Source organism: Astatotilapia calliptera, chromosome 1, assembly GCF_964374335.1.
Source record: "Astatotilapia calliptera chromosome 1, fAstCal68.1, whole genome shotgun sequence".
Classification (NCBI taxonomy): domain Eukaryota; kingdom Metazoa; phylum Chordata; class Actinopteri; order Cichliformes; family Cichlidae; genus Astatotilapia; species Astatotilapia calliptera.
Genome location: NC_137422.1, coordinates 24731749 through 24759238, shown reverse-complemented (window position 1 = coordinate 24759238; position 27490 = coordinate 24731749). Strand labels below are relative to the sequence as shown.

At 38.6% G+C, this 27490-nt stretch overlaps 6 protein-coding genes across 8 annotated transcripts in view; 4 read left to right on the top strand and 2 right to left on the bottom strand.

Moving 5' to 3' along the window:
- Nucleotides 1–3905, top strand: part of LOC113023658 (chromodomain Y-like protein 2) — a 48686-nt gene extending 44781 nt beyond the window's left edge. The window contains exons 4-7 of the mRNA XM_026169898.2: nt 2286–2458; nt 2554–2764; nt 2852–2995; nt 3091–3905. Coding sequence (XP_026025683.1) covers nt 2286–2458; nt 2554–2764; nt 2852–2995; nt 3091–3249 — 687 coding nt within the window. The 3' untranslated portion in view covers nt 3250–3905. The remainder of the gene's footprint in view (nt 1–2285; nt 2459–2553; nt 2765–2851; nt 2996–3090) is intronic.
- Nucleotides 3906–6277: 2372 nt separating this feature from the next.
- On the bottom strand, nt 6278–8305 carry cmc2 (C-x(9)-C motif containing 2). 3 transcript variants are annotated; one of them, XM_026169865.2, is made up of 5 exons: nt 8014–8304; nt 7780–7854; nt 7200–7270; nt 7039–7110; nt 6278–6926 (listed from the first exon to the last, which is right to left on the bottom strand). In XM_026169865.2, the coding sequence occupies exons 2-5, from the start codon at nt 7814–7816 to the stop codon at nt 6843–6845; spliced, it is 264 nt and encodes an 87-aa protein (XP_026025650.1). In that variant the 5' UTR covers nt 7817–7854; nt 8014–8304; the 3' UTR covers nt 6278–6842. The 3 variants fall into 3 exon arrangements, with proteins under 3 accessions (XP_026025650.1, XP_080159277.1, XP_026025661.1); XM_080303151.1 differs by having other exon boundaries at nt 7200–7316; nt 7579–7854; nt 8014–8270; XM_026169876.2 differs by lacking the exon at nt 7780–7854 and having other exon boundaries at nt 7200–7316; nt 8014–8305.
- Nucleotides 8306–9348: 1043 nt separating this feature from the next.
- cenpn (centromere protein N) lies at nt 9349–12585 on the top strand. The gene is made up of 10 exons (XM_026167646.2): nt 9349–9656; nt 9801–9846; nt 9982–10041; nt 10518–10591; nt 10717–10890; nt 10984–11085; nt 11278–11332; nt 11455–11564; nt 11680–11803; nt 12258–12585. The coding sequence occupies exons 1-10, from the start codon at nt 9486–9488 to the stop codon at nt 12362–12364; spliced, it is 1023 nt and encodes a 340-aa protein (XP_026023431.2). The 5' UTR covers nt 9349–9485; the 3' UTR covers nt 12365–12585.
- A 1766-nt stretch (nt 12586–14351) lies between these two features.
- On the top strand, nt 14352–19621 carry atmin (ATM interactor). Its single transcript, XM_026169825.2, has 4 exons — nt 14352–14709; nt 16847–16972; nt 17408–17607; nt 17714–19621. Exons 1-4 carry the CDS (start codon nt 14425–14427, stop codon nt 19476–19478), a joined length of 2376 nt encoding a protein of 791 aa, XP_026025610.1. The 5' UTR covers nt 14352–14424; the 3' UTR covers nt 19479–19621.
- A 2707-nt stretch (nt 19622–22328) lies between these two features.
- c1h16orf46 (chromosome 1 C16orf46 homolog) lies at nt 22329–25180 on the bottom strand. Its single transcript, XM_026169840.2, has 3 exons — nt 25040–25180; nt 24628–24855; nt 22329–23188 (listed from the first exon to the last, which is right to left on the bottom strand). The coding sequence occupies exons 2-3, from the start codon at nt 24820–24822 to the stop codon at nt 22442–22444; spliced, it is 942 nt and encodes a 313-aa protein (XP_026025625.2). The 5' UTR covers nt 24823–24855; nt 25040–25180; the 3' UTR covers nt 22329–22441.
- A 438-nt stretch (nt 25181–25618) lies between these two features.
- LOC113023640 (protein phosphatase 1 regulatory subunit 3E) lies at nt 25619–26998 on the top strand. Its single transcript, XM_026169852.2, has one exon. The coding sequence runs from the start codon at nt 25930–25932 to the stop codon at nt 26851–26853; it is 924 nt and encodes a 307-aa protein (XP_026025637.1). The 5' UTR covers nt 25619–25929; the 3' UTR covers nt 26854–26998.
- The last annotated feature ends 492 nt before the right edge of the window (nt 26999–27490 follow it).

Sequence of the window (27490 nt, the reverse complement as noted above, 5' to 3'; positions counted from 1 at the left end):
TGACACTAAGCTCGTAAGCTGTGGGCTCATCAAACAGCTCAGATAGCTCCTTATATGTCTCTCAGTCTTTGAAGCCACAGGAACAAGAGAGTCTACGGATGTGCTTACTGAGAAAATCTTGAAAAATATCCCAGTTCCTTTTTCTTCTAAACACTCAGTGCTGGCTGTAAGTGAGAAAGTCCCCCTATCTATTAACTGGTACACTTTCTATCACCTTTCTGGCCTAAAGTATTGTAGCTTTCTATTATAATCCCATTGTTTTTCAACCAACTGGGTTTTCTTTCCCCATTTCATCAATAAATAAAAGAGAAGTAAGAAATTAAAAAGTGAGAAATATCCTTAACATTTTCTTTGAAATGGCTAGTTCTTGCATCCACAAGAAAAACAAATTTCTGTTCTGATAAATTTAAAATATTCTTACAGAAAAAAGTGCTGATGCTGATCAGTTTTCTATGTTATTTGCCCTTTTCTAGTTTTATTATACATTAACATATAACAAGCTGTTCAAGAAACATGTAGCAGCCGAACAACTTTTTTTGGACCTCCTCAACAGTTCTTCAAATATTGAGGAACACCTTCTCAAATTAAAACCAAGACTCAGCACTTTAACACAACATTTTCTTCTAAACTAAATGTCCTGAAGATTAAAGCACAGAGCATCTCATTAATTGTCTCAATGATAAACATGCCTAAATGCAGCAGATTTATCTACTAACGTCTTCAAGTTCTCCGACTCCTCATGAATGTCACTTTGATCGCCCTCCTCTTTCTCTGTTTGATCGAGTGGAACTAGCATCTGTTCATTTCTCCTTCATGTATCTGAGCAAGTGTTTCATTCACCTCCTAAAATAATGACATTTGTAATTTCTCACTTTCTGTCATGCTCGTTTACACACACACACACACACACACACACACACACACACACACACACACACACAAATGGTTTCCATCATTGTAGAGGATATTACATTGACTTGCATTAATTTCCTGGAGACTTATCCTTACCTTAATCAAAACGTGCTTGCCTAACCCTTACATTCACTATTAAATTTCATTATGAGAACATGCTTTTTGTGCCCAACCACGTCACTGTGTAAACGGACTTGTGTCCCCACAACATGAGTAATTCAAATACGGAGACAACACAGCACACACGGTTAAAACTGGGGTCAGATTATGTGCTTGGTGAGACATAGAGAATTAAGTTCACTTTTGAGGTTGAATGGTTAATATGGGTCAGGAGTGATAATCTGATTAAAATGCAACAACACAGTGTGCAGACTGACTGCAGAAAGTGACATGGTGGTGTGGGTGTGGGGCTGGGGTTTGTCGGGTTGACTGTCTGACAATGTCGGCAAACTCTCTTGTTTATCAGATGAGACAAAGGCCAAACTCTTAATACTGAATTTTGCATATATTGTTTTAACTGGCAGCATGAAACGTGTCTCTTTACAGACTACTAAAATGTACTGGGCCCAGTTGTTGACATACCATACTGCAAGGAGGTTATATTCAAGTAAAGTCTGACCAATGTTTTCTTAAAATACTCTTTTTTTTTTAAAAAAAATTCTTATTATAACATTTAGAAGTTTACAGACACAGCTTTTCTTCCTTTGTAACGCATGCAGCCATAAGGAGTGGGAATTGTTAACATACAGTTAAACCAGTTGTTGCTGATGGGCAGGGTGTCAAGGAAACAAGCTGCATAGTGCTAGTTGTCACATTAACATCTTACCCACAACAACCCCTGCTCACAGAGTAACATCAAGTAACTAGAAACCATTTCACCGCTAAGCTGACCTTCTACACAGAAACTAAGCTTATTGGAGCAAAAGTCTAAAAGCTTGTTTTGATTTATTTTTTGCCCTTTAAATTTAAGTAGAGAATGTAAATTGTATAGTATTTATGCAATATATATATATATATATATATATATATATATATATATATATATATATATATATATATTTAGCATTAGCATGTTTAAACTGAATATCTCAAGCTTGTTCCTTCAAAGTGAAATTTTGTTAGATGCTGTGATGTGCTACACAGTTTTCAGTCTCTGTTAACTGCAAGGATACAGAAGGAAGTCTTGTAGTCCCAGTGCTGGTCTTTTTTTCTTTTCTCTGCTCTGGGCATTGCAATAAAAAATAATGATGTACCTAGTGGATCTTCAGTTTTACTCTGAGGATTCAGAACCTATATTTAAGCTATTTCCTTCCCAACCAGTCCTCTTTTGTTGGTTAAGAATGTAATACACATTTGTTCTTCTTTCTCTTCAGATCATGAAGGAAGTTTGTCGAGCTTTGGGTAATGCCGCTGCGGATGACAGTAAATTACTACTGCTCAGTTCAGTGGGGACTGTTTTCTGCAGTGGCCTGGAGCCATCGTATCTGATAGGGCGTCTGTCCACTGACCGCAGAAAAGAGAGCAGCCGCATCGCAGATGCTGTACGGTAAGAAGAAATCACTCCACTACAGGCAGCAACTCTTTTGTGTGTTACCATTAGTCTTGATAGAGTCACTGCTGATCATTCTGTGACCCCTTTAGGGACTTTGTGTTGGCATTCATCCACTTCAAGAAACCCATTGTGGTGGCAATAAACGGCCCTGCTCTGGGCTTGGGAGCATCCATCCTGCCACTGTGCGATGTGGTGTGGGCCAGTGAAAGGGCCTGGTTCCAAACTCCATGTGCAGCCCTGCACCTCACTCCTTCTGGATGCTCCTCTTACACCTTCCCTCAAATACTGGGCGTCGCTCTTGTGGGTCCCATCAAAATCTATTTTTTAGCAAAATTCCACGTAATGTTATGTGGTTCCACCGATAGCATTTTTTCTCCTTCATTCCAGGCCAATGAGATGCTCTTCTGTGGAAGAAAACTCACAGCACAAGAAGCATGCAGTCGAGGGCTCGTGTCGCAGGTCTTCTGGCCAACCACATTCAACCAAGAGGTGATGCTGCGTGTGAAGGAAATGGCATCTTGTAGCGCAGTGGTAAGTCTTGTTGATCTACACAATGCAGAAGGCAAAGGTGTCTCTTAAGGATGGAGATGAAATAGCTCTTTCCCCTTTTTCTGTGTGTTTTAAAGGTCTTAGAAGAGTCTAAATGCCTGGTGAGGAGCATCCTCATGTCCGTCCTGGAGGAAGTGAATGAGAAGGAATGTCAGATGTTGAAGCAGCTATGGTGCTCAACTAAAGGACTAGAGGCACTCTTCAGTTACCTGCAGAACAAGACAAGTGAAAAGTAACCATCCCACCACAGAAATTATAGATGATCAGTGTGGGTATGAAGCTACCTAAAAAAACAAAAAAGGGGGATCAGGTTGGCAGTGCTGTGGTGTCAAACTCATTATGGGCCTTTATTTCCATCTATCAGCAGGAGAATTCTTTCTGATTTCTTTCTGTGTATATCTGTTAAAAATTAAATTCAGTCATGATCACTTTTCTAAAAGAGGTTTTTGTTTTGTCCCTAAGTTTTCCCAGATTTCCACGCTCTGTGTTAATGAGGCAAAGGGCCAAATATGCATTGCGTAAGCGCAGGGAGGTACAGAGTGCATCTGTACATATGTGAGACTTATTCAACAAGATGGATGAAATAATAAATGTATTTCTGACTGCACATGACAAAGTGATGATAATATATAGAAGAATAATATATATTTATTACAAGCGTGTAAAAGAGTTGCTTTGTGTACATAGGATGCATTTTTCCAGGATTTTTCTTTTAGTTTCTTACTGTTTTGAATTGAAGTGTAAACCAAAGTTTGCATGAGGACACAGTTGCTTGCTCCTTATCATGCACATTCTCTCCTATTTGTATTGACTGTGTGTAGTCATGAAATAGTGTGGAATTCTTTTTCCTCATAATTATATTTTCTTACATAAACATCTTTATTAAAAAGAGCATTTCTGTTTGCTTACATTATTAAAATAACCTGGTAGATGAAATTAAATTCTTCCATTTAAATAAAATAAAAAGTATTTCAGGTGGGGGGTTTTTTGTTTTGTTTTTTAAATAAAGCTATTTAGTCGTTTCCCTCTTTAACATTATAGGCAAGAATACTGTCTTTAATTTTTACAAATAATCACACGAAGGCCAGGATTTCTCTTCTCTTGCTGGAATAATGCACCGATCATTTTTACTAATCTGAATGCTAGCACTAAATAGAAATGCTGAAAGTAACTGACTGCAATTCTCACAGGGGAAAATTGGTGATGAATCCGATCAAACTGTGCGCTACATATAGGAGCCTTTATTGAGTAATTGTCATTATATAAAATGTATGAACATTCTTTTAAAAAAACAACAACAAAAACCCCCAGATGATGTGTTTTTTTTCCTTAGCTGTGCGTTTTTAGAGCACAGAAGAGATGAAAATATCTGGATTCTCAAGCATCTTCAGCTGTCGTTGAACAATAATGTCGAAATTGAACATTTTTGTTGCTGGAATCCACTTCCTGTCCTAACCTGCATGTGATCATTCAAAGTTTCAAGAAGTTTTATATTCTGTATGATATTTAGGGATCTATTTTGTTTTACCAAAATGTAAATGTGTCTAGCTCTGTGTACATTTTTTTAAAAGGTGTCCATTTTGCAGTTAAATATGATTATATATATATGTATATATATATATATATATATATATATATATATATATATATATATATATATATATATATATATATATATATATATATATATATATATATATATATATATATATATATATATATTGTAGACTGTTTTCTGTAACTAATTGCATGTAATATACTGTAAATGTGCTGCTTGTCTGAATTCCTTGTATTTCAGGGTATGTTTTGTACCACCATTATAAGTACTGTTAGAAATGTTGCGTTTTATTTTTGTATTTATTTGAAATAACTGTTGTGCCGTGCCATGTGGTTTACTTTGCTCCAGAGGCACCCCGGCTTCTTTTTCGTGACCCTGCAGAAAAGTGAATTAGCAAAATAGGCCCAGAAAAAAGAAAATGTCTACATAAATACGTCCTTCATGACCAAAATGTTAACACTATTGCCACTTGAAGATATGATTTATAAATAGAGGTGTTGTACATGATCAGTGAGAGACATGGGCTCATTTAATTTAATTTACATTGTGCTTTAAAACCTTTGTGAGTATGAGCTGAGGTCTGTGGTGTAAACAGATTGTTGACATTTGTATAAGATTTAATGCAATGTGAGATTGTTAAATGATTTTGTGGTCATTGATTGCTGGGATAATAAGGTTGGAAGCTTTTTTTTGTTTTGTTTTTGTCAACCAAAAATTGACAAAAACAAACAATGCCAGACTTCCACCTGAGCACATTAAATCTAAAACCTTTACAGTCACACCAAATGATTTTACACTTACTGTCTAAAGGAAATGTGATTCATGTAACAAAATCTAAATTGCTGTATACTCAGGTTTCTGTACAAAACAATTTATTGTGGTCATTAGATCCATGAAAGGAGACCCTGTCTTTACTTCTATTGTACTAATCTGATGATAGATTATTTATATTGTGTCATTTGCTTCATAAGAAGAGGTATAATATGGCTTCTGTACAGCATCAATGAACACAAGTCACTCAGGTCTGCTGAGCGCTGCTCACGCTGAAGATTCATGGACTTTAATTTATTTATTTTGTAAAATATCAAATGTCTTTGAGTGTCAACTTGGACAGAAGCATTTCTTTGGTTTGAAACTTTATTTAGGGCTATGGGAGTTTATAATGGATTTGAGCCCCAAATCGCCAGCTCAGCATGTGTTTGAAGTGTGCTTGATGAAAATATTTGAAGTATATCAGTTATAACTTGCTCCATTATTTATTACAAATTGCAGGTTTATATTTTATTTTACTTTTTAAATACACATACCTACATGTGTATTTTTTCCCTACACTGTCTGAAAGCACACCTTGGGTTGCCTTATAATTTAAATGTTTGTCAAGGAGTTATTGATACATTGTGATGAGTAGAATGAGCTGCTTCAAATAAAGAAACAATTCTTTGACAACATGTTTTTACATTTGCACAAACACAAGGCTTCTGCGTATGGTTTGCACAGCTAGCCTAACCTTACCTAACACTCAGAGAAAACCTCACACTTCTGATGTGGTTTTAATTACCAAAAAAAAAAGAAAAAAGAGAAAAGGCTCATGTCGATCATTTTGTTAGCAAAATGCATATAAATGCTACATGTGTTACATGCTGCGAAACTGATACTGTGTCCCGCGGTGTTGTGGCACCATGTTAAAGCAAGAACAGGTTCTTACATTAATTCAGAGTTTTACTTTATTCAAAAAGAATCAATATGATTCCCAATTCAAAGAAATCTTCAACAATAGATACTGTTATACGTTAACAGAGTAATCATTGCTGTGGTTTTGTGCCAACAGACACATCAGTGATGGAGCAGTAGTCCGCTGCAAGAGATGGGGTGGGGGAATAATAATCCCCAAACTCAATCTTCAATCTCAAGTACTAGATGTTTTTTTTATGTTGACCTCTTGACATTGTTGTCAACACTTCAAGTTTTAGTCTATGTAGCTGATACAAAATACCCATGTAAGCTTAATTGAGCTTACTTGCTGTTCAATAAAACTTTAAAAATACCAGTAATATAAGCATCAATATGGCAAGATTACCATTTTGTTCTTGGAGACGCACACCATTAAATGAAATCACCCACACTGCTTATAAAGAAATAGCTCTTCATCTGTCCTGACATGAAATGTCAGCTGAAGAAGCCTGGTACAGAGTGTCAAGCTTCATTCAGTGTGCCAAAATCTCAGTGGGTTTAACTTGCTGTGCCAGTGGCACAGTTGCAGTAAAATGTCCCTTAGAGACGGTCTTTAGGTCCTTCTTTCAGCCTCTTCTTCATCTCTATCGCATGCTGCTTGCTGCGCTCCCGCTTTTCCAGTCTCTGTTGAATAGTAAGGAGACAGAAATGAATGTAAGAGAGAAAAAAAAATCTTTTAATAGGATTGATTGTTGTCCTATCCATAAGTGGAAAAAAATTTAAAAAGCTGACAGACCTCTTTCTTCAGACACTGACGCATGGCACGGTCCACATCGTTACATGTGCCAAAGAACTTCAGAATATTGTGCTGATCGTAAAAGCAAACAAGGTTTTACACAATTTTATATCTATGCATGTGAATCATAGAGAAATAGTCACATTTGGAGATTGACTTACCTCGTTGTGGCACTGTCTCAGTTGACTTATTAGTTCATTACACTCATCTGTGTGAAGGTGAGGTGACAGGTCAGGGTGCATTTTGAGTTAAGGGCTTACTGAAGAACTGCAGAGACACTGAAAGGCAACAAGCAAGAGATGAACTGAGGATATACTCTCATCTATAAACAACGTAAAATACTCAGCCCAAGGGGGGCACCTTGGAAGTAATATGATTTAAGGCTAGTATACAATAACATATAGCAAGAAAGCAAAATATTGCCACATCTGGAACTGCTGATGCCCAACCAATAACAACTAATGAATCAATAATTAAATTCGTTATTTTAACTGTTTGAATGAATTATTCCAAAGACTGCTTCAACTGCACTTTAAATACCGTATATCAGGGGTATCAAACATAAGGCATGGGGGCCAGAAGCATTCTGGGAAGCACTCCAATCTGCCCCACTGGATGGCAATGGAAAACAAGGAGTGCATAAACATCCTGTCAAGATCAAAGTGGGTTGTATGTGCCCCATGATGTAAAATTAGTTTGACATCCCTGTAGTACGTCAGCAGCATTTCCTCTAAAGGATACTAACACCTCCCCATCCCTCTCCATCCTGATGTGTCATAGTGATGACCGAGATTGTTTTTTCCAGTGGACACTTACCTGCAGAGACAAGAGCATTGTGTCAAATGTACACAGTCTACATTTACTTTGGCATTATGTTAGCTAGACTAGACTTTGAACTGGGGATCTGTACTGCGTATGTAGTAATTTATAATAAACTTCATGTCAACACTGGATTATCAGCTGAATTACACTTACCACTGCAAAGGCTTTATCATCTGAGAAGTTTCCAGTGGGTAAAAAAGGCACTGCTTGCTAACTACTAGCTCCAAGCTAACTTCACAGAAGATGAATCTATACAACCATTGAACAACTGCAGAAGCTTTATGGTCTGCTGCAAGTCACTAACGCCTTAATGAACTGGACTAAATGAGCTGTAGTAGTACTATCGCCGGTTTAACCTACAAGAAATTACAATCTAAAGGACGTGCCTGCCTGTTACAGGACGTGAAGCTTTCGTAACTGTTTCGCCTCAACGATTTGAGTGACAAGAGTCGAGGGCGAATCGTAGCCTATATTCTTCTTTGGCCTCACCAATGGCGTGCGTACTTTCCACAAAAGGCGGGACAAATGATGACGGGAGTTTGCAGGAAATACAAGAAGGCTCCTCTCCAGGCACCTCCGTTTTTGTGAATGGGTACGGTACTATTTGGTCACCTGTGCTACACATTTTTTTTCCGCCATTACTTACTATTTCTGTAATGCATGGAACCTTGTTTCCGTCACTAAGTTTTTTTTGTTTTTGATTTTTTTTCTTAAGTCAGATGTTCATGTCATTATTTAACATGAATTAATTAATAAATCGAAATGTCAACGATGCTTAATTATCTACTTACGGTTCTTTTGTTGTTGTTTTTTGCTTGTTTGTGTGTGTGGCGTGTGTGTGTGTGTGTGTGTGTGTGTGTGTGTGGGGGGGGGGGGGGGTATTTTGTGTGGTTTGTGTTTACGTAATTTGAACAATCTGAGTGATGGGTTTTACCGTTTTTCCTCTGACAATATTTCCTCTTTTTATTTATTTAGTTATTTATTTTTAGTTGTTATTTTGTCCTTTTCATTTCGGAAGGTGCATGCATAAATGGGGAAAATTCACAACTAAATGGACTAAACTAAAAATGAATAAATAGTGTTCATGCTCTGAGTAAACTACTCATTGGTCAAACCTAGCCTAACCTAACTAACCCCTGACCCTAATTTAGTTCGTAAGTCAAAATTTCCAAACCGTGACCTGAACTTTTGACTTGGAGATGACAAATTTTCTTCTATTTTTTTTTTTCAACAGTTTCTATAGCAGCAGTGTGAACTTTATGAACTTTTTGTATGTCATAATTAATTTCACTCAATGGCGGTCACTAATTTCTTTCAACATTTAACTCTTTATGTAAGGGTCTTATTAAGGTCATTATTATATACAGATTCGTATAAGCATGGTTGGTCACGTCAGTAGCAGCGGTACTTAAAATTAATATATAACTCCAAGACAGCAGAGGGCGCTAAAGGAAATACGTGAGTCCGTTTTGCAAATATCTGATTGGTGGATTCATGTGCTTTTATTCTGGGCGGTTTGTTTGGAATCGATCGACTGTGGTGTGCGTTGTCGTGAAAGCTGAACAGATCGACAGTTTTACTCAAATTCAAGCTGTCTGTCTATTTCGGTCACTGTTGAAGGAAGCATGGACAACACTGTTAAACGTTTACTGGAGCGACTCGTAAGACGGATACCGAGTCGAATGCTGAAAACAACGCTGGATAAGTGGAGCCGTTTGACGGCGACGCAGCGGCAGTCCATAGATTACACAGAATCAAAATGGGCGTTAACAGAAAAACTACTTGCCATTTGCGAGGTATTTGGCTGGTTTTAGGCAATATAATTTGTTGTTATTTCTATGTGTTCATTGTACACTGTAAAAAATGTTCACATTGAAACTACTATTAAATATTATGGTGTTTGCTCTATTAGTGTTTAACATAAGTGTTGTGTTTCACAGGAAAATGAATTGACAGTTAAACACATAGCTGAGCTGGAAATGATACGTAAGTCGAGCGAAGTTACTGTATTATATTATTACTATTATATATTATGTTATCATTTTGGCTTTTTGCTATATCAGTGGTAAGGACAGATTTACAGTTCACTAACAGTGCTTGTGTCGCCCTGGTTTCATACAGATGTCATCGAGAATCCCAACCTGGGCATGTGGCATGCCTTCCAGCTCATGGACCCTCAAGGTATGTTGAAACAGTAACCTGCTCTGTGTCGTCAAGGGCTGAAAGCCTATAAGTTTTGAACCTTCGTTGAATATCGAAGCTCTTGGGGTTTTCAGGGAATGTTCTGTCTTCCTCCCCTCACCCCAACCGGTCGCGGTAGATGGCTGCCCCTCCGTGAGCCTGGTTCTGACGGAGGTTTCTTCCTGTTAAACGGGAGTTTTTTCTTTCCCACTGTCACCAAAGCGATTGGTCATAGAGCGTCATATGATTGTTGGAGTTTTCTCTCTTTTATTATTGTAGGGTCTACCTTACAATATAAAGCACCTTGAGGCAACTGTTTTTGTGATTTGGTGCTGTATAAATACAATTGAATTGAATGGAGGTTTTCTTTATTAAATTGCTGATGGCTTTAAGTGCCTTAATAATATTTTAATTTCTTGCTGTCTTTATAAATATCTTGATTTTTTTTTTTTTTTTTTTTTTTTTTTTTTTTTTAGATGATGCTCACTCTGTAGAGCTGACACAGTTCAAGGAACAATTTAAATCCCACCTCAGTGAGCTAATAAGACACGTAAGCTATTCCATCTAATTTACACCCAAAAATCCTATTTTTAAATCGTTTTATCAGCAAATTACATTTCACATGCTTCTGTTAACCTCCTGCATTATCAGTCTGTTTTCACTTTATATTTGAAGGTTTCTATCAAGATAAAGAAGCACACAGATGAAGCTGTGTGGATTCGAATTGCATGGGGAGACACCTTTTCTCGCCCAAACCACCTGAAACCCACATATGTCGTTCACTATCTTCAAACCCCTTACGTCTTTCTGAGCAGCCTAACTTCAAAACAAAAGCCTCTGTTGTCACAGGTAAGGATGACTTCTGTGGTTAATACGTCACATTGTTTATCCAGTTTCCTTGTTTGTTTCCATCCTACTTTAAGAGACTTGTTTGCTTTGCAGGCTTTGGTTCTGTCCACCCGATATCAAGCTATTAAGGATGCTAACCTCAGTGGACGGAAGCTCACTGCCATCAGAGATCTGCTTATGAAGCAGTATCTGCAAGTATGCCTGATTTATTTATTTATTTATTTATTTTAGAATTATTTACTAGTTAAGACTGACTTTATTTTTATTGTTTTCATTTCTTAGATTTTGTGGGCTGCATGCAGTGTTTTCACCTTTTTAAATTACTGCTTTAGAGAGAAAAATGAGTGGAATTTTACTCTGACCTTTTTTTCTTTTAAATCCACCTAGGTGTTTCCCACCAAGTTTCCCAGCCCTCTGGCAGAAAGGAATCGTGTTGTCTCAAGTATGTTTTAAAACTTTTTGATTTTCTTTAAGCTGTTTTCTCTATGCATTTCTGTCATATGGTGAAACATGTACTTACATTTTTAATGCTGGTTTTATGTATGTCTTTATTTATATGTACAGACCTTCACATAGAAAAAGAGCAAGCTGGGTCTGCAGCAAACAGACATCAAATGGCTTGTGAGGCATTTGGTGATGGGCTATTACCTCAACTACAGTCTGCAGTTTACAAGGTAGCCGGACAACACCGACTAAGTAAAATAAGTTGATTATCTAAGTTGTTTCACTGCTTCACAGATACAGATGTTAACCCAGATGCTGCCATGTTCCTTGTTAATGTTTCATCAGCTGGAAACAAAATTCAGAGATCACACCAATAAGACCATGACAGAGCGGGACGAGCCATTCAGATGTGTTGTTAAATTTGCAAGCACCAATCTCCTCGAGTCACTCAGACACTCTGCATCCTCAGGTACACAGAAAGTGTTAAAAACAGTCATAAGAATAACTATCATCGTCTTTTGTAAGGAAGTAAGTTATGTTACTATAACCTGGTATGTCACAAAGTCATGTAGAATACTAACTGCATCTCTGCAAGTGTCCACAAGAGGGCACCAAAGTCCTGGAAGAAATAGCCATATAGTAATGCTGTTACATTAAGCTACTTCACAATATTCATGATACTTTGGGAAGAGGAAACTTTTCTAAGGAAGTTTGCTTTTATGTTTAATTGTTATGTCCCTGAATCCTCCTCACTTTGCAACTCTTTCCCACATTTTCCGGTGTGGGTGGAGACAATCAAAAAATACTGATAGTGACAGGTAATAGACAAATTCTCAGTTATGACGCAGGTTAAAACCTGATCCTCATTGTTGTCTTTCTGTTTTCTCTAATGGTTATTTAAACATTGTTTTTCTACTTTACAGGAGTTGCTTCCACCCCTGTGACACCCCTTCTCTCATCTGTTCCCTTAAAGGGAAAAAATTATTTTGTTATCACAGACAATGGCCCTGGACCTTCATCACAGAAATGACCATCAGACACTTGATTTAACTTGTAGCATGCTCAGTCCATTAGTCCATTCATTTTACTTCATACTTTAATGATGTCTTTGTTAATAAAACTCTCAGTCTGTTTCAATAAGAAATTTTTATTCTTGTATTTTTATATCTTCAGCTGTAGGTATACTAGTTGCTGGCAACTCTGTCACTTTATTGTTTGTCAGCATTGCATATAAAAGCAGAATTTTAAATATTCCTGAGGTTTTGTCATTTGTTTTCTGGTATTGATACAAATGTGTAATTTTACCACACATTAATACAAAGTGTTTTTCTGCGTAGCAATCAGATGCACGTTATTTCAAAGTGCATTTTTACTCTGTGTCAGTATACAAAACATTTAGACAAAAGCTTTAGTCTCAAGTTTATTGTAAACAATCCTTTCAAGCTTATTTAAAGCATCATTGGTCAAAGCAATTCTTTAGTCCTGTTAAAACGTGTCCATTTAAAAAAAAAAAAAAAAAAAAGGGGGGGGGGGCTTGTAAATATGTGATTTACACAAGTGAAAGGTGTAGTGGCAATTCCTTTACTTTTAAAAGATCAAACGTCCCACAACTTAAAGTCCACAAGCCACTGCTGCATTGAGGTAATATTTCGTACGCAGGCAAATGAAGTCCATTGTCCAAACATTTTAGTTGAGAGTTTTGGTTTATTTATCCATCTTGGCAAGCAATAACAAGATCCTTCATGCTGCTTCTCCTGCTCTGGTAAAAAACCATAAGCCCACCCCAATGCATGCTGGTCCTATACCAGTCTCTTTATTTATAGAAACAAAATGGCCCTACAGCTCTTACTAACTAATTTAACAAAATAACAACAAACAAACAAATCATTTAAAACAAAATATTAACCGACAAATAAACCCCAAAATATAAGTAAACTAACAACAAACTTTAACTTTCAAAAAAATAAAAAATAAAGAACAAATAGCTCCAACAAAAGGTGTGTATTAGTTAAATAGATCTGTCTTTACCAACCATAGTAGCCTCTTCATATGTTAACTAATAAACTTAGACTGGGGGAGTTTGGGAGATATGTGAAATTTGAAAGATACTGGACCCCATCTGATGTAAACAGAGGTTTACATCAGATAGGGTCTGATGTGATGACAAACCCAGACACTGAATCTAAACGTTTTGAGAGGACAAAGTGAAAGCTCTGATTTGATAAACGGTATTCTTTCGAGTGTTTTGTAGTCGAGGCGAGTAATGAGTCGGAAGATTTGCAGAACATGTCTCCAAACATTAGTGACATACAAACAGAGAGCACAAGTCCCGCCAAAGGACTTTGCTGTTCTATGATGTTTTTATTACAATATGATTATGTGTGCAGTTTTTCCAGATTATGTGTGTTTATCTCATCCTGATGACATCAGCGGTTTCTATGTATTATGCTGATGTCAGCACTGTTAATATGGAAATATATAGTATAGTATATTAATCTTTTTGTGTCACTGTGAAGTCATGTGACCCTAACCCTATGAATATATGTATTAAAATCATAGGTTTTATCAACATGAGTGGAGCAGAATTGGCTGAAATCTTTGGCTTATGTCTCCAAAGGTCTATCATATTGTGAAGTTTGCAGGTGATGCACATTTTTTTTTTTTTTTTTACTGATTTTCACATTTAGTGCAATCTTAACCCGATTTTCACCTAAATTAATTACATAATTTCTCCTTTTGTGGGAGAATGAAATGGGATCATTCATCAAAAATAGTTGCAGGAATAAAATATAGAAAAAAAATGAAATATTCAGTTTTCAATTAGGTGGGTCGCATTCATTAAAAAAAATCCAAAACAAAACAAAAAATCTAGAACTTGTCATTAGTGATGCTGAACCGGGTTAGAGTCCGCGCTATACGCACTCGAAGTCTAATTATTCGTCCATCCGTATATGTTAAAAATCACATTATTCTGCAAAACGGAAATGCGAATGTTATCTAGGATGTGACGTAAGCCCGAACAGGAGAGTGGAAAGGTGGCAATGCAGCCTTACAGGCAGCGTTGAGGGACGGAATGATCCTTTTCATACAATGCTGCTGCTGGGGCTCTCTGCCAAACACGGAATGCACTGTCAACACAGAAACATGGCTGCCTCTTCAACGGGCAAGGCGAGTAACAGTGATAACGCTAATGCCGGCAGTCTAAACTGTAACGAAGAACCTCTGCCGCAGTCTCGGGAAATGATAAAACCCACCATCGTGGAGCTGACCAAAGAAGTGAGGACGAACATCCTATGCACCGTGGAAGGATGTGGCAAGATTCTCCCCAACACACCTGCGTTGAACATGCATCTGGTTAAGTCGCACAGAATAAAGGTAACTAATTTCTAAATCAGGTTATTCCGATGTGAACTCAACTGCGATGCTAACTTGGCTAATTCGGTTGAGAGAAAACTATCATTAAAAAAAAAACGCAAGTCATCCATAACTTCGAATTAGCTAGCACGTATGGTCGTAGTAATGTGTTGCCAATAACGCTGGGACAACATAGTCGAGCTTTGGTAAAAGTTAACTAAGTTTCTTCTTGACTGTTATTTAATTGGTGACTGTTTACTATTAGCGAGTTAGCTATACTGCACCTAGCCGCTTATGTTATCAATTATTGCATTTGTCAAGAGAAATTCGGTGCTTATTGCATTAATAATATACAGATATACCCCTTTAATATTAAATATTAGTTTTTAGCGAGTTGTTAATCTAGGGCAGGGAATTTGGGAGTATCTAAATTGGCTGTGTGTGTGCAAAGCTAGAAATCTATTTGTCGTTGTATGGTTACGGTCTCTCAGGAATACGACCGCACAAACAACGTGCTGTCTATCACGAACACAATACTTAGACTTTGGTCTAAATGTTTAAACCGCCTCAGCTGTACTAACTCCTAGTTCCTCTGTCCTCACTGGACTGGGCACTTCGTGGGACGCAATAATTCACTGTCTCCCAATGAATGAAGTTCTTTGCTGGGAAAGACTGCCTTTGTCCTGCAATAGACTAAGCTCTTTGTTTAAAATAGGTGAATGTTAGAATTTGAATTAGCTCCTAGAAGTAATCCATGCTGGCCCAGCAAGGAGAGCGTTTAAAGGCCTAAAGAAACCACAAGTTTTACTATTTAAATCTGAGTTGCAGTCAGGAGTAGTTTAAAGTTTAAAGTTAAGCAATCAGTTTCTAAATGTAATTCAGTTTTTACACCAAAACCTTAAAAGCTGCCGTAAAGCTGGGTGAACTGTGTTTGGTCCATGTTCGTTGCAGTCCATGAATAAAGAGTTATATTGGTCACTGTGTTGGGTTTTCATGGTGCATTCACACTTTCCTCAGAGAGTGCCTGTAAGAGGCACAAAGGAAAGAAAAGGAAAGAAAAGAAAGCGAGCAACAAGAAGGCAGCACAGCTTGCCTGTGTTACTTTTAATCCACAGCTATGTGAAACTTCTGTCAGCAGCCGTAATGATATTATGGTTGACATAATGATAAAGTGCATAAAATGCCACAGTTGCTCACTCAGTGCTTCTGCATAGTTGATGGAGCTAGAGTTGGGCTATATCTGTTTATATTTAACAGCACCATAACGTCACTGCATCGCTCCACAGCTGTTTCATCACTGTTTATATTGTTTCCCTATGAAGACTTAAAAATAAAAAAATTTTTTATATATATATATATATATATATATATATATATATATATATATATATATATATATATATATATATATATATATATATATATATATATATATATAAATAAATAAATAAATAAATAAATAAATAAATAAATTTATTGACTGTGTGCAGTCAGGTCAGTCCATAAAACTCATGAGACTATTCCCATTCTAATCCAGAATTAGCTTGCCTTTCAAACCATATCACTTCCCTTAGCAGAAAGAACAGTTTAGAGACTATTACTTTGATTTACCACTGTATTGGCTAGTCTGTTGGAGAGAAGATTTGACTTTATAATTGATATAAGCTAGCCATAGGACACACAGTAAATCTGCTTGTTTTCTCTTCTGAGCTACAGCCAATCACAGAGTCGTGACATGACTCAGGCTTCAGCCTACGACCATATGATGCCGTTTCAGAGAAGCACAAAATTTGGATTTGCTGTCTACAAAATTTGGCTTTTTAGTTATATTCTTATCACGAAGCAGACAGTGTTTGTTAGCTTTATCTTTTCCACAGCACAAGCACATGAATCTCTTCAATACTATAAATCAGAGACAATTGTATGTACAACAGTCATCCCATGGTGCTTATAGTAAGGTAAAGACCCGACAATATTGGGGGGAAATCAACCTTTATATCATTAGCAATTATATTGTAATTTGAGTTTCTTAAATATAAACACAGCATGGGAATGTGTGTTTAAGTCTTACATTCACATATTTCTGATCCAAGTATCTGTAATGCATATATCTGTATTTTGTCCTCTGTTAATACTTTGTTGTCATTATCACCCCCAGGATGGTATTGTCAATCCCACGGTCAGAAAGGACATGAAGGGCTCTCAGAAGCTTTACTGCTGTCCTATTGAGGGTTGTCCCAGAGGCCCTAACAGACCTTTCTCCCAGTTCTCCCTGGTTAAGCAAGTAAGCATTTCCTCTGTGAAATGTAATCAGTTATTGTTCTATTTTTAAGAACCACTTGTGCAACTTAAAAAAGAACCTTGCATTTTTAATGTAAGCAGTGTTAAATAATTTACTGCATGATTAAGTTGTATACAGTGTCCTGTAGTCTGAACTGAAAGCCTGTGATACAATAGGTTGAGGAAAAAAGAACTGCCTAATGTGAAACACATGTATCAATATGAAATACCATCTTAGCATTTCTACTCTGATTCTTGTAGCACCGCAAAACACAGGGAAAAGCTGCCTTTCTTTCCTAGTTTTGCCTAAATTATACTGTGACCTTTAACTGGGTGAATCACTAGAAAGAAGTAAATGGACATGTGCTTTCCTTTTCAAATTCCATTTGGACATTTTTATTTTAAAGCTATTTTCTGCTTTTGATTCATTTCATTTCAGCACTTCATGAAGATGCATGCAGAAAAGAAACATAAGTGCTCCAAGTGCAACAATGGCTACAGTACAGAGTGGGACTTAAAGAGGCACATAGAAGACTGTGGAAAGACCTACCACTGTACATGTGGCTGCCCCTATGCTAGCAGGGCTGCTCTACTCTCACATATCTACAGGACGGGTCATGAAATTCCAACAGAGCACAGGCATGTACAGGGATAACCCCAACACTTTCATTCATATACTGTATTTTGTTCTCTCCATGCATTTATGATTGTTATCATTTTATCTAATTTATTTATTATTTTGCAGAATTCCCCCAGTAAAAAAGAGAAAGATGGAAAAATTGTTAAGTGGTTCTGAAAAGGTTAAGATCAATGATTCAACCTTCCAGATCATCCCTGCTGCCACAGAGCAGACAGACACTTCTCTCCCTCCTGATACAACCATTACTATCCCAGACTCCCGGAGGAGCCTGCAAAAGTTGCTTTTACCAAAACCCAAGATGGCTTTGGTTAGTGTTCCTGTGATGCAGGTGGCTCATTTGCCTGTACTCCTTCCATCTACAGAAAGTGGGGCTCTGAGGTCTGTAGTGCTTGCTGTAGATAGCCAAGGTTCTGTTAGTGCCCTTCAGCTCCTTCCACAAGCCACAGGAGCAGTGGTACCCCAACTTGATGCTAAAAGTTTGGGTTTCAAGGATAGCATGCCTACTTCCCGCTCTAGCCAGGGGCCTATTAGCACAGGAGTGCAAGTCAATCTGGATCCAGTAGGTGCAGAGGATTCAACCATCAGCATGGCAGCACAGCGAGGAAGGAGCACTTCCACCAACATTCAGACAGACAAATCGTACTTGTCAAAAATGCCCACAGGAGTAGGGGTTGGGGAGGGACTAGGCTTGTGCTCTGTGGGCGAGTCCTCTGTGTCTTCTTGCTCCCAAACAGACATCAGTGTCAGTGCCCAAGTCCTTTTGCCAGTCAGTGTTGAAACCCAAACATTCTTCTCCCGAGCCAAACCCACATCGTCTATTGGAGCTCAAACAGACAGCCAGTGCCTGAGCCAAATTCCCTGCGCATCCTCTTCTGTGCTTCCGTACAAAACCAGGCAGACACAGACATACTTTGCCATGCCACAATCGGAGGAGAAGGCTCAGAACCAGGCTGTCATGTGCTCAGACCTATTTGGCAATGACTCCCTCAGTGTGTCAACCCAAACAACTTTGGACATAGATGACACCCTTTGTGCTGCAGGAAGCACTATATATGAGGACTCAAAATCAGAAGGTGGTATGTGTTTTGGGGTGCAGACGCATGAGCTGAGTGCAAACAACATGGCAGACAACCAGACCCAAACAATGACCTTGTTAAATGACCTGGAAAACATCCTGTCTGACAGTATGTCAGGCCATCAGGTGCTCACAGAGGCTTCTGCAGGCTGTGGGTCAAGTCTCAGCTCTGTTCAAGAGCAACATAACGGCATCGACTTTGATTTTGAAGAATTCCTCAATGCTGTGCACATCCAGACACAGACCGAGGAGAGTGAGCTGGGAGGACTGGGTGGTGACACACCAATGGAGTCTCTAGACATTCAGACACAGACAGACTTCCTACTGATGGATGATCTGGACCAAAGTGAGGGACCAAGCCGAACCCAAGCCAGCGACTTGGAGCTATTTGATACTCAAACTCAGACTGACCTCAATTTTCTGCTGAATGCCGGAAGCCACATGCCCCTGAGCAGCATCTTGCGACATTCAAGCTTTTCTATGAGCACAGAGTCATCAGACACAGAAACACAAACAGATCTCCCTTCATTTGCCACGAGTCTCTCTGCTCAGACTCCTGTCACTCAAGGAGAGAATGCAAGACTGCTGAACAGCACAGAGACACAGACTGTGACCAGCCAAGCAGAAGGCCTAGGAAACCTGTTCCTGACCAGCAACGAAACCCAAACTGTCATGGATGACTTCCTGTCAGCGGACTTGGCGTGGAACATGGAGTCCCATTTCAGCTCTGTGGAAACCCAGACATGTGAAGAACTTTGTGCTCTGTTTCAGCATTCTGAGAAACCCAACAGCTGAAGCTTCCCATGCCTTTGCAATAAAGGTTTCTGATATCTGCCTCTTCCTATAAGAGGAAATGGTTTATGCTGTCCTCTGGCAAATCAAACCATAGTCTTAGCAGCAAGAAGTCTGCAGATATGTTCTCAACCATTCCACTGGGGGCATAATGTCCAGAGCCCTTCCTGGTGTCTATCCTGACAGCATTGCTGCACTTTATTAGCTCAGTGGGCATGACCCATGAGCTCCCGTGACAGTTTACATATTTATTTGCACATAAGGTAACATTGTACGTGTCTTGTCTAAAATGCAAGCTTACTTGTATATTTCAGTGCGTAGCCACTGTGACTGGTCACTGTTTGGTCTTAAGAAGTTGTAAAAACATTTAACATTACATAAAGTTTATCTCTGCACTTAAAAGGGATGACATACATACCTATATATGGCTGTCATGAAAGGCTTGTAAAATTGCTACCTTGTATGACAGCTTTCAAATATAGATGTACTGCTGTAAAACAATCTCATCTCAGCTGTACAGTATACAATATTGTACGTTTAGTTTACATACGTATGCAATGCGCATGAAGCCTTTAAGCAGCACAACATAAAATATTGATTCTGCACATGTGCATCTGAATGCTGCATCTTCAATGTTACCTTGTCAGTGGCAACAAGACTGTAAACTCTGACCTTGCAGGCAGCTGAAAACATGACAAGTGAGGTTTTTTTTTTTCAAAGTAAAGGCTTTGCATTGCTCAAAGCAGAAGATGTGTTGTTGAAATATAACCTGGCACAAAGTAAAAAACAATGTTTGTCCCGTGTTGCGCACCTTGCATTAAAATGTGGTTGTGAAGTCTGATGTTTTGTAAACACTTTTTGTGTCAAGGCCTCTAGTTAAGACTTAAGTCAGTAAGCAGGCTAGGCTGTCATCGTCTTTAACTTATTCATTAGCTGGATGTAAGTGTATACATTAGCAGTACACTGCTGAAGTGATCCAGTAATGTTACCGTACACAAAAACAGTGGATTAGAGCTAGGATTAGCACAGATTAACACAGTGTTTTGTTTTGTTCTTTTAACTTAAAGGACTTACACTTTAGACCCAATTTCCCACACTAATTTTTTTCAAATCACTAAATGTAACTTTTTTTCCACCCCCACTTTTCTTTTTTGTTATATTGTGACCTCAGTTACCTCATAGGCACCACATAGACTGTTCTACATGAGACCACAGAGCTATAGGCCTTGTTTATTTTCCATTTTTGTTGTGTTGGTGCCTTAACCCAAGTATTAACTTGAGTTCTGTTACAGATAATTTGCTGCTTCAAAGTCATGTTTATACTAGAATACCATGATGAATAAACAATGAAAAATATCTGAATCCTTTCAGTCTTTGTTTTGCATGTTTTATCTGTTTAGTATTGATGTTTTTATTGTGATTGCATGCAATGTGAGAATGCCTCTGCTCCATGTTTATGGAAAGATTTATGCTGTGTCACATGAAAATATTCCTTTGCAGCATTTGATTGAAAATAATTACTTTGATTCCATTACATCTTAAATGAATAGTGTTTAATGTCATTACACTTTATGGATGTTTATTAAAACTGAAGAATGTACACAATAATGACTCTGTGCCCAGACATATTATGCTTTTTTTTTTTTTTCTCCCACTATTCCCAGTTGGTTTATGGATTATTTCTCTATTTTAGGAAGGTTCACGCCTATAAAGTCTGAGCATGTTTTGTTTTAAAGCAGTAATTCCAACTTTTAATTCCTAAATTCTAATACAATAGAGCTGTTTCCTTGCAGGTTTAGTGGAATGGGGGAAAATGCCTATATTTGAATGGGTAGAAGCTATGTCACTTTCTGGTGTCTGTTACAGTGCTTTACTTTCTCTTTGTAGGGAGTGCATGCAGATATTTTTCCAGCACAAAATATTTGTTTTTGCAGAATTTATTTGATTTTTCTGTTGCCTAAATGTGTCGACTTAATGGCTGCCTTTAATTATTGTTCAAGATACATTATAGATGTTGTTAATAAACTGCTGGCAAGTGTTGATTGTGTTCATTTTTATTTTTTTCCCAAAACAAAAATAGGAAAGTAGTTGCTGAAAGATGGACAAACATGATCAATATTTGTTGTTTTTTTTGTTTTTTTTAAAAAAGGTTATAAGTGGGTCATACATGTTTTATTCATGTGATCTTGAGTTCAGTATTACAATTGCACACATTATGTCATCGTCTCTTAAGATTTGGTTGTGCGAAACAAATTTTGCACCATTAGTTTTTTCTAAAACAAAAAACCTTTATAATATTGTACCTTTTTTCTTCTTCTGATGCAGTTACAACCTGCCCAGTATAAACCTACTAAATCCAGGCCTGTGCATTTATTTTACATCTGTGTAGGTAGGGAAAAGAATTAGAGCAATACAGATAAATGTAATAAGGTAACAAAATTGCCACAGCTTAAACAGTATTATAACAACTGACTGAAAACAGGTCATGAGTCATGTTGACCCTGGAAACCAACATGACCCTTGGCATTTTCAGAAAGAACCTTGGCTCCACCCATAATCCATAACCATTACCAATCCCTTGTTTACTAATATAAAAGTTAAACTGTATTAAGCAGATGCAGTAGTTTGGCCACAGTTTATATTATGAGAAACAAGCTGCGGTGCAATGTTAAAGTTCTGACCAAGTTGTAGTCTGCTTAAATTCAAAAATATTAGCGACCACCAGTGCCACTATTATGCCAGGCCGAATTTCTTCTTCCAGCTAACTGTATTTTAATGGTATGTGATGAGTGAGGCTGACAGACAGGATGCCCTTTATAATGAAAGATGTTGCCTTTACTGCATACTTAAATATTCAAGTGACAGATTTTTATTTCACATGCCTCGTTCAGCTTAAAAGTGAAGTGAGGCAGAGAAGAGGCAGCTCGGGTGCATTTGTGAGAGACTTTAGTCCTCAGTGCATTGAGTCAGGTTTGGAAGACATTGTATTTAATACCTCTTGGTATCAAAACATTGTGTGGGTTTTGCCAAAATGACTGGTACTTGGAGGTCAGCACTGCAGAGAAAGTGGAAATATCTGAATTACTAGCAGTGTCCACTCTAGTTCCCCTTGTTCCACGCTGCTTGTCTAAAAGGAAACCGTTTTTCTCTGAGGTTTGTTTCTCTGGAGTCTTCTTGTCTCTACAGAGATGACCACTGGCCTTGGCAATCAGGTGAGGTGGGTTAATAGGTGGTAGAAATGTGAAGTTTTTAATGGGAACTACTCTGTTATTGGGACGATGACTATGTTTCCAAGGCTTAGCAGGCTTGTTCTCTGGCACAGAATATTTTGAAGACAGATGGTGAAGCTGAGAAAGTGTCTCTTTATCCATCCCTCTCTCGTATATCTTTTCTTCCAGTAAGAGATGTGTCGGATTTCTCTGCATGGCTTTAAGGAAAGGACATTCTGCAGCATCTGTCTGTTGAGCTGCCATAGCAGTTTGACTCCAAGATCCTGTGTGCTGATTTACTGACACAAACTTCTTAAAATTATCCAGGCCTGCATGAGACTCACAGTGCTGCTCTGTAATGCTGGCTGAGCTGTCTCCATTAGAAGGCACTGGGTCATCAGATGAAGGAGTTCCATTGTCAGCCTCCTTATGCTCTGGTTTCTTGTATGTGTTTGAAGTCAAAAGTATGCAGCTCAGGGGAACAACTCTGGCCCAACCACAAACCTGTTGCAAAACCAAGTTTTTTTTGTTAAGTTCGGATATGTTTAAAGCTAAAAATCACAAAGTAAAAATACTTATTGAACCAAGTAAGAAACATGCAAATAGAAGGAAAGCAGTAAAAGCACAGATGTGATTAATAATACGTGAATGAAGATTTAGTCCGATTCTGTCCATAATTATAAAATGTGACCATATTTTTTGCATTTTGCATATTTGTCATACTTAGATGCTTCAGATAATCAATACTAATATCAGAAAGGGTCATTAATTGTTAAGTGATGATTTTTTTTAAAGAAAAATAGGTATCCAAATCACCCTCACTCTATGTGAAAAAGTAATTGACTCCTAAACCTATTAACTGACTGTGCCACACTTGGCATCAGGAAATGAGTCTTTCACATCGCTGTGAAGGAATTTTGATCCAGTCGTATTTACAGAATTGTTCTAATTCAGCCACACTGAAACGTTTTCAGGGATCAATGGTCATGTCAACATATCCCAATCTCATTTAAGACTCACTAGGCCACTATGAAACCTTCATTTTGTTTTTGTTTTTTTAAAACATTCTGAGGGGGACTTGCTGGTGTGTTTCAGCTCGTCGTACCCAGATCGTCACATTACCACCACCATGTTTAACTGCTAATATGATGTTCTTTTTATAAAACTCTGTGTTAGATTTACATCAGATGTAATGGAATGCGAACTTTCCACTCTACAAAATATTTTCCCAAAACTTCTGGGAATCATTGACATGTTTTCTGGCAAATTTGAGGAGAGCCTTTATATTCTTTTTGTTCAGGAGTGATTTTCTACTTGGACCTCTCTCATGGATGTCTTTTTTCCCCCACTCTCTTTGTTGTTGTTGAATCATGAACTCTGATCTTAACCTTGGCAAGTGAGGCCTGCAGTTCTTTAGATGTTGTTCTGAGTTCTTTTATGACCTTCTACATGAGTCATCGACGGGCTGTGGAAGTAAATTTGGTAGTCCGTCACTAGTGGGAAGATTCAGTACTGTTCCAAGTTTTCTCCATTTATGGAAACTGGCTCTCACTGTCTTTCACTGCACTCCCAAAGCCTTAGAAATGATTTTGCAACTCTTTCCAGACTGGCTTTGATAGATTTCATAGATAGATGACTTTGATAGATTGGAGCAGATAGAAATGGATAGCCCTTTTCCCTTAATGAATTAATAATTGTTTAAAAATTGCATTTTCTATTTACTAGGGTTATCATTGACTAATATTACAATTTGATTATCTGAAACACATAAGTGTAAAAAAACACAAAAAAAAATAAGAATTAGGGAAGGCGCCTAAATACTTGTTCAATTTATCACTGAGTCCAAACTGTGACATAGAAGACACTTACTTAAAAACAAAATTGCAACTACATATAGGTAACAAATTAAGAGAGGTACAGTAACAGGATATTGGATCACTTACAGCATCCTCCCAACCAGAGTAACAATGGAACTCATTTAGCTCCTTCTCATTCAAGAAGTTCTCCTCGCTGGTATCTAAAAGGCTTTCAACAAGTCTCCTTTCTGCTATTTCGTGCTCGCCAGCTGCGTTCTCCGGTGCTGACAGCTCCCCGTCTGCTCTGTCCACAGCTGTACGATCCCTTTCTTGCGAGGTCATGATGTAGTTAGGTCCTTTGACTCATGGTGAGATCTCGAAAGGGTCATAGAAAACAGAATTCCCTTAATTACTTAAAAATGCATCTTGAGTAGCACTTTTAGTGTAAATATGATCAACTTAACAAACCTACCGCTGATTTTGCTTACCAAAATAAAGCAAACTGGATTATTAAACGAGGAAATTAAGAAATACATGAACAATATTTGTTGCTACTCACAAACAACTTCTGCTGTGTGCTATCTGTCGTGGTGGCGACTTTTTTATTTCCCGATTGAGAGTTTTGTAGGACAAAAGCGGAAGAAACGGTGAATGCCTTTAGAGACCAACTGCAACGCCGTCGTCATGGTGACACTTAAAAGCCCGTACCGTCAAGAGAAAGGGGGAGGGGTTCCTGCGCTCCTGCTGCATTCTACTACCGACACATTACTGTCCTATATCTGTATTAAGTATAAAAAAATCAACACAATAGCTTCTTTTTTTTAACACGGGAACGCTTGATAATCTAGTTATGCACACAATATCTGGATGTACCAGACTGAAGACAAAAGCACATAACTGTTTTTGATGCACCTAAATTATTTATTTCATGCGGTTTGTTTTCAATGTCACAGCGTTCAAACGGGGAAGTAAACCAGCTGAAAACTTGTGAAGAAGGAAACCATTTTGGTCAGTTAAACGCGCATCTCTGCACGTAAATGTAGATGAGACGTCAACCTCTGCCCCGGGAAGAGATCAGCTGTGAGAGAACACGCATGAATTTCCCCACATTCAAGTGGAAACGAGGAGATATTTGATGTGAAGAGGAAGGAATTTGGGTTTTTTTGTTGTTGTTGTTTTTTGAGCAAACAGCTCTCCATATTTATTTTATGATGGATTTTTGGTTTTTAGTTTTTTAAAGAAGCATCTGCAAGAGGAGAGTCGCGCTAATTGCGGAAAGCAACAACACTTTGGTTTATTGGTCCAAGGCTGCAGAGTGTCAGCTTCTGACGCAGGCAGAGCACCTATCCTCGAGTTGCACACTAACACCTGACGGCTCCATCTCTTGCATCGCCGGTTTTTCTCCATAACGACTACTCCGGCTCTGCAGTTCAGGGACTCCAACGTTTTATGGAAGCGGAGTCTGCGCACCCTGTCGCGGTCATGCTCCCCCCAAAGAACTGCCTGCCGAGGAACTACAGCTGCATAGCTGGACTATTCGGGAGTCTTGCAGCGGCAAATCCGAGGCTTGAAGATGGGGAGGATTTTGACATGGTGAACGCCACTTGTGAGCCTATCGAGAGCGCAGTGGTGAATGAGAGGCCAAGGGGCAGGGAGATTTCCCTGAAGCCCCCACAGAGCCCTAATCTGCGTCGGAGGTGCACGTCTTTGCCTACACCTACAGAGAGAGCAAAGTTAGAGATCGCCCGCAGCAGAAGCCCAACCATTAAGAAAAAAGTCCGCTTCGCGGACTCCCTGGGCCTGGAGCTCATTTCAGTGAAGCATTTCGACGACACAGATGTTCCCGAGGTGCCTGAGCGCATAATGGCAAAATTACCCAAGGGACCCCTTCACCTTCATCACTTGGAAACAAAATTCCCCCGGGCTCCTGCGCAGTCTGTGTTCATGGAATTGCAGTTCACCAACCCAGGCACATTACCCGGCTTCGAGCAGAAAGTTAGGGAGGTAAATGTCCTGTTGGAGACCGTGGAGGCAGACGAATTCAGCCTCTCCGGCTTCGTGCGCGTGTTGAATCTGGCTTTCGAAAAGAGCGTCTCTTTGCGCTATTCCCTAAACAACTGGATAACCTTTATGGACAGTTTGGCGTCCTATGTTCCTAACTCGAGCGACGGTGACACCGACAAGTTCTGTTTCAAGATAGTTATGCCCACATACCCAGACAACGGAGGAACATTGCAATTTGCAATTAAGTACTGTGTCGGCGGGCAAGAGTTTTGGGACAATAATAACGGCAACAACTACAAAGTCCGTCGTCACCGGTTCAAGATGTCTCCACCTCGGGAATGGGAAAACGGATGGATTCATTTTATCTGAGCTTTGACGTATGCAGTGACACGCTTGCGCCATTTGAGCGCAATTTATCCCCGGGTACCTTATAAGCCTGTAAAACAAAAGATTCAAATTATTATTATTCCGTCATTGTCAGCTGTATACATTCCGTGACAGAGAAAATATTTTACCACGATATTTCAAACAGTGACCCTGTGGTGGCGACGCACCGGGGGTTGAAATGGCCTGCTGTTTAAGCCTGATAGGCTTCCCGGTGTGGGATGCTGTTCGATATGTTGCCTTGATGTCAGGGCTCTGTACAGCTTGGTGCCCTTTGGGAGGGCATGTTCTCGTTATGTAATATAAAAACACGCGCCACGGAGAACGTGCCGGGTAATGCCAATTTCAGGCATCACTACTCATTTCAAGATGCTGTAACTGTCAGTTTGCATGTGTGCAAACATCGACTCAAAAGCAAAAAGAAAGCATTTTAGCTGATGGTAGCATACGCCCCTGGTCATCACCTGCAGACTGGGGTAAACATGTCTTATCCCCCCCCCCGCCCCCCCTAAAAGATGGAGATATAAGGTGGTTATTTAATTTAGATATTCAACTTATTATTTCCTACTATCACGCCATTTAAATGCCTTATTCTAAGCCATGATGTAGGGAGTTGTTGATT